Here is an 8,600-nt window from a genome sequence, read left to right as displayed (position 1 = left end):
TTTGTTTTATGTTGAAAATCGAGAGAGTTTGGTCACGTGACCAAAGAACATCCAAGGTGAAATCGTGAAACAATGGCGGAAGCTGACTTTGATGTTCAATTTGTAGGAGACGATGAGGTTTTTGCTTTTATATGTGAGCTTGATGCTATAATTGAAGTACAGGAAGATTTTGATACGGCAGGCGACAAGGTACTGTAAAGTCTGTGACTATTTTACCTCAATTTTTCGAAGTTTTAGGCCCAATGTGTATCTCTCGCGCGTTCGGTTTTAGTTCTTCATATTTTCCTTACGTTGTCGCTTTTGAAAATCATATTTATTTCAATTTTATTCATTATTTTGAATTTTCAGATTCTGGAAATGAATATTAAGGAAGAAAAGTGTCAGTCTTGTGATAAAACATTTAAGACAGTCCGCAGTTTGCTGCGACACAAGGCCTCCAAACATGAGAAGATCCCTCCCACTGTCCAGGCTAAAATCTATTATGGAAGTAGCCTGTCAAGAAATTGCAGCCGATCGCTGTTACGGAACAGAAGTCAATACTTCGTTTGAGCTTTATTGTAAAGAGAGATATCCCCTTCAAGATGGTTTTATTTCTGAGTCATTTTGTAATATCATAAAGAAAGTTCTGTCAAAGCTGGTTGATAAAAAGAGCAAAGAACTCTATTATGCAGAATATTACAGCGAAGTAGTAAACAAGAGTAAAGAATTATTCCCACTTTTAAAAGAACATGAGGCCCCCTTGCTTGCAATTATTGTTTGTGAGAGGTTAATGACAGAGTTTCAATCTGTTTCAAAGCAACCTGCACCATCTGTGCCACGAATAAATGACAGAGATAAACAGTGCATACAATACATTGGTGGGTATGTGTTGAGAAAACTATACTACAGCATAAAAACAGATTCTCCACAAAACGAAATCACGAAGTCCATCATCATATGTTTCAAAGACGATAATCTCGTTGATCAACTTTTGATATCAGCAGTGAATCGTGGAGGTCTGTGGGGCATTAAAAGGCCTGTATCCAATTTGTTTCTTGCTGCAGAGCGCAAATTTAGAGAAGCAACTGTTGGAGCGAATATAACATTGATAGCAATTAGTGCAATAACCAATAAGTTATTAGATGACTTAAATGTGAGAGAACTTTTTTCAAGTATTCTTGAAGACTGCCCTGCTTATGAACCTAAAGATGATGAAGTAGCCAGAAACATTTTACAGGAAATGTTTACCTTGTTTTTGAGAGTAAGGTCATTTTCATATGCAAAGGACATCATAAACAGACTTTTGCAAATTTTGTGGTTCCCTAGTAAGTTTGAGAAATTCAAACTTTTTTGCAATGCAACCTATCATCCCAATGCCTAAAAATCTAAGTCGACTTCAGAATGGGGTTTTTTGGGGGTCCCAGTTGAATTAATCAGTCATCATTAAGCTTGTAAAGGTTCATTTAATTTAAGAGCTTTCAGAGGGTATCTTAAAAAAGGATTTAAGGAATTGTTAGAGAGGGTGGCTTTTTCACAAAGTAACATGAAAGATATCTTTACCCTAGAAGGATAGCTTTACCCTACATTTTGCCAGTCAAAATACACAAATTTAAACCAATGTTAACTAAAAAAAAGTAGACTGTTATTTCTTTTCATTGTCTTTAGTCTTTCGCTTCTTAAGTTTTGAATCATTTATTTCATACCATGATTTTTTCTTTTTTAATCCATGGTATTTCCTGTAACTGTTGAAACAGCCATACCAACACGGATATTATTTGCATTGTATCCAAATTGCTGCATATTTGGGTTTTCACTACTTCTCCCAATGGCTCTTTGACAGGAAAAATACTCTTCACAATCATCTTGGCTAAATCTCTCCGTTAAAACATAAGGCATGCCACTTCTCAAAAGCTGCTGCACACATTCTACAGCAGAATAGACAGTTATTTGAAGGCCCTCATAGGTCTGCTTTGAAATAAACATCTTTTCTTTGGCAGCATCAGAAAATTCACCTTGGCGAGTTGAAATGGTCTCTTTCCATTGCTTAAGGTAGCCTAGGAATTCTTCTTTGAGCCATTTGAAACGTTCATCATCGATCGAAACATAGGGTTTTAGAAAGTTTTTTCTCTTTCTTTCATGCTCATGACAACTTCTTACATTTAGACAATCAAAAAATTTATCAATGTTGTCACAAAAGTCAGCTGTTGCACTTGTATCTGCAGAGTAAAATGATCTTAATACGGCAGCTACACTTGAACTCAGCACCTGAGCTGCTAAACGCACCTTCATCTTCGAATAACTGTTCAACTTGATGCGATCAGTGGTTAGCCTTGGTAGAAGCTTCAGGCCTCGATCTAGGTCAGCTTGAAATGCACCAGTGATGTGCCTCCAAATTAGGTATTTGCCATTGTTCCACATGTAGCGACTACTTTGACCTGAACCAGAGTTAAACAAGCAGTTTCGAGCTGTTTTGACCAAGTGGCATGGATCACTGAAGAAAAAGATGAATCTTCTGCGGTCAAAAACGTTTACAGTACGATAAACCACTTCACTATCTGTGCAGTAATCAAGGCCTTTGTGTAACTTGAAGAACTTACGATTGGGTGTTGCTCCATCACATATTGTGGCAATGACACATAATTTGACGTTTAACTCTAAAATGGCAATGCATCTCCAAAACAGAGGAAGAATTTGGCTACTTGTGATACCATCTGTTGCAAAATAGGCTAATGGGAACTTCAGGTCAGATGAAATTCCTCTGACAAAAAATAAAAGTGCATGCGTTGCAAGGGTCTTCTCTTTCTGGAGGCATGCTTCATTTATTTCACCATCTCCTAAGTCTGTGAAGCCAATTAGTTCACCTGTATATTTATCAAATACCATTATCATTTCATCAAATGAAACACAAACAAATTTCTGGTGACCTTTAAAGCTTTCAACAGCCTCCCTAAGTTCATTGATGACACCTGAATTGAATCCAACCTGAGGTCGAATAGCATTACGATAGTCTCTTAAAGTTCTTCGACTTGGTAGACAGAGAATCCCTGAATTTCTCAGCTCATCATAAGCGGAACCTGATTTTGCAGCAACTGATAGACAAAATCGAATAATCATTGGATGAAACCGTCTAGACCCTTGCTTAAAATACTTGACTTGTTCCTGCCAAAATAATGTCATAAAGGGTGAGGCACTCTCAAGATTTTCTGACATTATCTTATTGATATCGGTGGTCAACTCATCATCTAGCTGAACAGATGATGACTGAATTTCTTTATCCATCTCTCTCAATTTTTCCTCCAAAAGTCCACATTTCATTCTTTCACTAAACACTGTGGCCTTTAGTCTTGAATGACTTGTTGCTGTTAAAGGTGCTCTACTCTTTACAGCTGTCTCTTGCAGTGATGTCTTTACCTTGTAAGCTTGTATGGCCCTTCCTTCAAATTTCTTGCAATCATTACAACTTTCACTTGTGGCTGGTTCCAGGAGGACATAGCAAGTAGGTGCCCTGTAGTACTGGGTATACTGAAAAGGAATATCATTAGTTACATCTAAGATTGATGGAACTACATGGAGAGAAGCACTTGTCTTTGCATCTGCATTTGTCACACCAGTGCATATCACAGCACCTGATATCTTTGAAAGAAGTTTTGACAACTTCAAATACTTCAATGATCTTTGTGCATCTTGATATATATGACTGCCTTCTGGTAATTTCCAATTGAAAACTGCAATTGTAAATCTCAAATTTTTCTCAATGATCAAGCAGTACTTTGGCAAGGCATTAGTTTGATCATTCAAATTAATTTGAATTGAATTGTCACCATATGTAACAGACCATCCTTCCAAATTGATTCTTTGAAGTGCATTCTGCAAGCTTGTGAAGTCCTTATAAGCACATTGAGAATCTTCAGTTATTCTTTCTTTTACAATATCTATGTGTCTCCGGGCAACAATCTCTCTAGAAGGATGACTCTTTATTGGTAAATTCCTTTTTGGTAGGGCTCCTGGACGTAGTACTTTCCTTCCTTGTTCTAGGAACAGACAAAAACACATCAATTTGACACAATATCCACATGCAGAGCTGCAGTGGTGAGAATTCAGATTTCATTTGGGGACACAGACCTTTAATTTTCTGATAAGATATAAAATCTAAGGAATCCAATTACCCAAACTTCTTTGACAAGAAGGCAAATCCTTGGGGAAGGTCAAGCCATCACAAGCCTCTTGTGACATTTCACCTATGCAATGTACATTGACTAGACTTATAAGCAGTTGGGTCTCTTGTCTTTTGTTTTGAATCTATTTTTTGAAGAACGCGTTTACCATGAACTATTACAACATAGTCAAATATTATCATAAATACAGTCCGTGGAAGCTTTCAACCAACGAGTTTTTCTAATGCTATCGATGTATGCAAAGATTGAAATTTCTCGCTTTTATGATTTGTGAGTTCTAGTAAAAACCGGCATCAAAAGTTGAATTCAAACTGTCGTGATTTCCAAATATTTCTGATCTGGTTTTGCAATATGGTTTCGGATATCTTCCGTTTGGAAATACTAGAAATAAATTTTAGAATCATTCTTTTAGCCTTTTCTTGTACAATAATACAGATAAAACAAAGCTATAAAAACTATAAACTTACCTGTTATTTCAATGTCTTCAGGCTCATAATGATTTTCACAAACATATATTTGTCCTCTCTCGATTTGTTGGGAAAAATCAGCATCCACCTGCCGATACTTTGTGATTATGTTGAGGATATCTCTTTTCCAGTCTAAATAAAATTTACCAGAACGCGCGGTGATCTTGAAGATTGAAATATTATCGTACTTTCCAGATTTATTTGCCCGATTAGTATGACATCCGTTAAAAACACAGTTTACCATAATGATTTTGTTCTGTATCGGCCGTCCGCCATGCTAGAACAGTGCCTTGGATGTTGTTTGGTCATGTGATCAAAGAAATTCAGAACAATAACATATTGCGCAATCTTCCTTGTTTCCAAACCATTCCTTTTATCAACTATGGTGTAACCGAGAGCAGAATCATGTAAAGGGATTGAATTGAATTTTTTGCATAATTATTACAGATCTGTGTAATCATGCAAGAAGAAACGCCTATTATTCACGAATGTTTTGATTGGTTGTGGCAGTATGATATAGATTTATTTGTTAGAAGAAAAGTTTTGAAAGCTCTGCTATTTTGATGTTGAAGATCTTCATTGGGACCCCTCATTGGTTCTGACCAAAACAGATCAAAGATGCTGTGGGCCAATCTTGCTCATTTTACAGTAGTTGATGGAGAGTGAATCTACCGCATGCAGCAATCAAAGTAAGATTGACTTGGCAACCAATCAATTTGCTTTGAGTAGACATTTGATTTTGCATGGTAGAAGATGTTTATTTTCTAGTTTGGCTCGAATTTAATGTAAAGAAGCATTTTTTGAGACAAGATCTGGTGGATACGATGACGGAAAACATAACTTTCAGAGTAGCCATAAGTAATGGAAACTGAAAAGTAGACAAGACGCTTTGGCCTTAAGCTGTAGAAAATGATCTCTATGTATAAACGCAAGTCTACATACAGTGTAAATTGCTAAAGACTAGTAAACATTTATTATTGATCCAGACAAGGCTGCCTAACAGAGTGGGCTAATTTTTTTAGCAATGCGAGTCAATAGGCCCATGCCTTGTACTTTTCATGAATTCTTTTCATTGTGATAGTGATTGCTTTGCTATTAACACGTCTTCTAAGTTCCTTGTTTGAAATTTGAAATCTGAAATTTGATAAAAATGTTTTTAAACGTTCATTAACACATAAGAGAAGAGTTATCAACAAAAATTCATCCTCCGGTTTTTGAAGTGTTTCCATCCTTGTGCATCATGATATATTCACCTTGTGCAACAATTGTCTAGGCATCATGATATATTCAATGCTTTCAGACATTATTGTGTCACTGTTTGACAAAATGAAGAGGAACATTGAATTTGCACACATTTCTTTTCGCTATTTGAATGCGTTAACTGCCCCAGCAAACTACGCTCTGTTCACGCTGTTGTTCACTTTTGCCACATAATTTTTGGATAATAAATTTTCCCAGAGATCCTGACAAAAGCTCATTAGCGATATTGCTCTGGGTTACACAGACCCTCTACTTTCAAACACAGGCTAGATTTTCTTTCAGTCCTCCCTCTGTCCCTAGACCTCCCTTCCTATTGAAAGGCTTGAATGGTGCAATTTTCTGTTTCAAGTTTGTTTAGCAATAATGCCCACCTATTTTTAAAGTTTTGACAGAGATCAATTGAAATGAAACAGTATGTCCTCTTTTTTCTAGAAGCCTACATGGTATGGTAAAGATATTTCTTCTAAACAGGAACTGATTGACCTAGAAGGGGATGTTGGCTGCCACACCCCCAATATTTCTTTGTTCTTTGGTAAATTTGCTTCAATTTGGTAAAAAGCAGTGTTTGGTAGTCGGTAATAAGAAATGTTGCAGGAAAGTTGCTTTATTTATCTTTTTACTTCAAAGTGAAAAACTGAATTTGAAAGTGGATGTGTCCATCATTTTTTAGTTACCTTAAGGTTGTGACACAAAATCCAATTATAATCTAACACCCCACTTCTTGCCATTTAAATCCGCCCCTGCTTCTTAGGCTTCCTCCCAGACCCCCCCCCACTTGCATTTTCCCTATTTTATTTGCCCTGGTAATTATGGTACGTTAACAAAAATTTATTTATAAATTTGAAAAAAATATTTTTCCCGGCTGATTATGGCCAAATGGGGTTCTTGAAGGCTACTTCTTTTATTTCTCCGAGAAACTGCGCGACTTAAAAATGTGTCTGTTTTTTTCTTATCGTTTATAAATTCGTTTATAAAATTTCTGACAGGTTGATGCCGCACCCACCCTTCTTTGACGTCATTAATTTCAATACATACATAGTACATGTGTTGGAACTAACTAGTCAATTTTTGATTTTTCAGTCTTTGTTTTGATAACAGAACTCTCAAAGTGATGATTCAATTCCTTCTAATACAATTCTCTTTTAAAAGAGCAGTGCAGCTGGGACAAGCTTCTTTGTTGCTGACACTAGGAATTTGATGTTCTTGTACCTGGATTATTCTGATATAACAAGAAAATATTGGTGACAAGAAGGGCTGGAGGTGAACAAGGCAAAATAATAGCAAAATGAGCAGTTTTGTAAGAGCAGGAATTTGCCGAGCAATTTGCAATCACTAAATTACTCCCTGCTGCAGGTGACATGACAGAATTGACAGTCAAACTTGGACATAGATCTTTATAGATAGACTACCAAAATAGTCCATTTCCCAAAGTTGCCACATAATAATAGGTTGTTGCAAGTTTCATGAACGATGGATTGAATCTCTGTTCACCACCGTGTCAAACTCATGTGTAAGAGTCGCTTCGTGTCAAAAACATGTTTCTACTTTCTATCATAAGTAAGTGGGTTTCATTCTCTATTATTATTTTATAATTTTACAAAAGTTTTGAATGATATCTTAATGCCTACGTTTGTACATAAGAAAATTCAGCATTGGAATTATCAAATTCTTAAGAATACAATAAGAATATTGCTCAACTGTCAGCACCCAAATTTGTGTCTCATTTTTTAGTAGTTGTCTGTTGTGCTTTGCTCATAACAAATACTCGCATCACTGACATGTCCTATTTTCAAAAAGTATGGTAAAAATTGAAGCATGGGCTTTGATGATAGACACCACACCAAACGTCAGTCCTCAAAAACACCTGAGCATTTGTGTTCGCATTGTGCACACCAATGGAACATATTCTGAGCACATGTTAAATTGTATCCGAGCTAGGGGAACAAAAGCTTTTGAACTTTTTAAGGTCATCAAAGATACACTAGATTCCCACAATTTACCCTTTAAGAAGCTCATTGGCCAGACATATGATGGTGCTTCGAATTTGAGTGGTTGCTTTAAAAGGCTACAAGCTTTAATTAAGAGAGAGATTGGTGATCAAGTGACCTATGTCCATTGTTACGCACAAACTCATAATCTCGTGTTATCTGATAGTGCAGGTATTGCACTTGATGCTGCAAAACTGTTTGACCAACTAGAAAGTTTGTATCTACTTTTCTCCAAAAGTGAGGAAACTTAAAAATTGACACGAATCAATTTTTGGCAACTGCTGTGTTATTCCAAGGAATTTTCCAGCATACAGGTCCTCTTAGCCGCTACTTGCAGGCAACAAGCATAGATTTTGGTAAGGCACTTGCCATGATTGATGGCACTATCAGTCAGCTTCAGAGACCACGAAATCACCCAGAGTACATGACCCAATTGGTAGACAACATTTTCAAGGCAGAGCACATTAAGTGGAAACCCATAAGAATAAGGCATCGTCCACAGATGCCTGTAGAACCAGCACTAGATGAGCCAGCAGAACACCACAAAGTCACTGGGAATGCAATAAGTTTTATGTAGCTATGGACACTGTATTGGAATCCAAGAGAAATTGCTTTAAAGGTATTATGAATCGAAAAATGATTTTAACCTAATCGATAGAACTCACTTTGCTTATTCGTACTGTGGTATCCTGTGGTATGTGGTATAAAAACAAGATATTTCAAGCACATAC

The 8,600-nt window shown here is 36.6% G+C and overlaps 2 protein-coding genes across 2 annotated transcripts; one reads left to right on the top strand and one right to left on the bottom strand.

Annotated features, from left to right (window-relative positions):
* Positions 1-60: 60 nt before the first annotated feature.
* On the top strand, positions 61-1,710 carry LOC135693169 (uncharacterized). Its single transcript, XM_089111495.1, has one exon. The coding sequence runs from the start codon at positions 443-445 to the stop codon at positions 1,358-1,360; it is 918 nt and encodes a 305-aa protein (XP_088967621.1). The 5' UTR covers positions 61-442; the 3' UTR covers positions 1,361-1,710.
* Positions 1,699-8,553, bottom strand: LOC135693144 (DNA transposase THAP9). Its single transcript, XM_065211534.2, has 2 exons — positions 4,622-8,553; positions 1,699-4,010 (listed from the first exon to the last, which is right to left on the bottom strand). Exons 1-2 carry the CDS (start codon positions 4,863-4,865, stop codon positions 1,699-1,701), a joined length of 2,556 nt encoding a protein of 851 aa, XP_065067606.2. The 5' UTR covers positions 4,866-8,553.
* Between the last annotated feature and the right edge of the window lie 47 nt (positions 8,554-8,600).

The sequence above is a fragment of the Rhopilema esculentum genome, chromosome 11, assembly GCF_057945365.1.
Source record: "Rhopilema esculentum isolate cy_ngs chromosome 11, ASM5794536v1, whole genome shotgun sequence".
NCBI classification, from domain to species: domain Eukaryota; kingdom Metazoa; phylum Cnidaria; class Scyphozoa; order Rhizostomeae; family Rhizostomatidae; genus Rhopilema; species Rhopilema esculentum.
The sequence above is the reverse complement of the archived record's forward strand: the minus strand, read 5'-3'. Positions and strand labels throughout refer to the sequence as shown.

Coding starts and splice junctions, on each gene's coding strand:
- LOC135693169 (XM_089111495.1), top strand. CDS start 443: ATGAGAAGATCCCTCCCACTGTCCAGGCTAAAATCTATTATGGAAGTA.
- LOC135693144 (XM_065211534.2), bottom strand. CDS start 4,865: ATGGTAAACTGTGTTTTTAACGGATGTCATACTAATCGGGCAAATAAA. Junction 4,011..4,621: donor TGAAGACATTGAAATAACAG/GTAAGTTTATAG, acceptor GTCTGTTCCTAG/AACAAGGAAGGAAAGTACTA.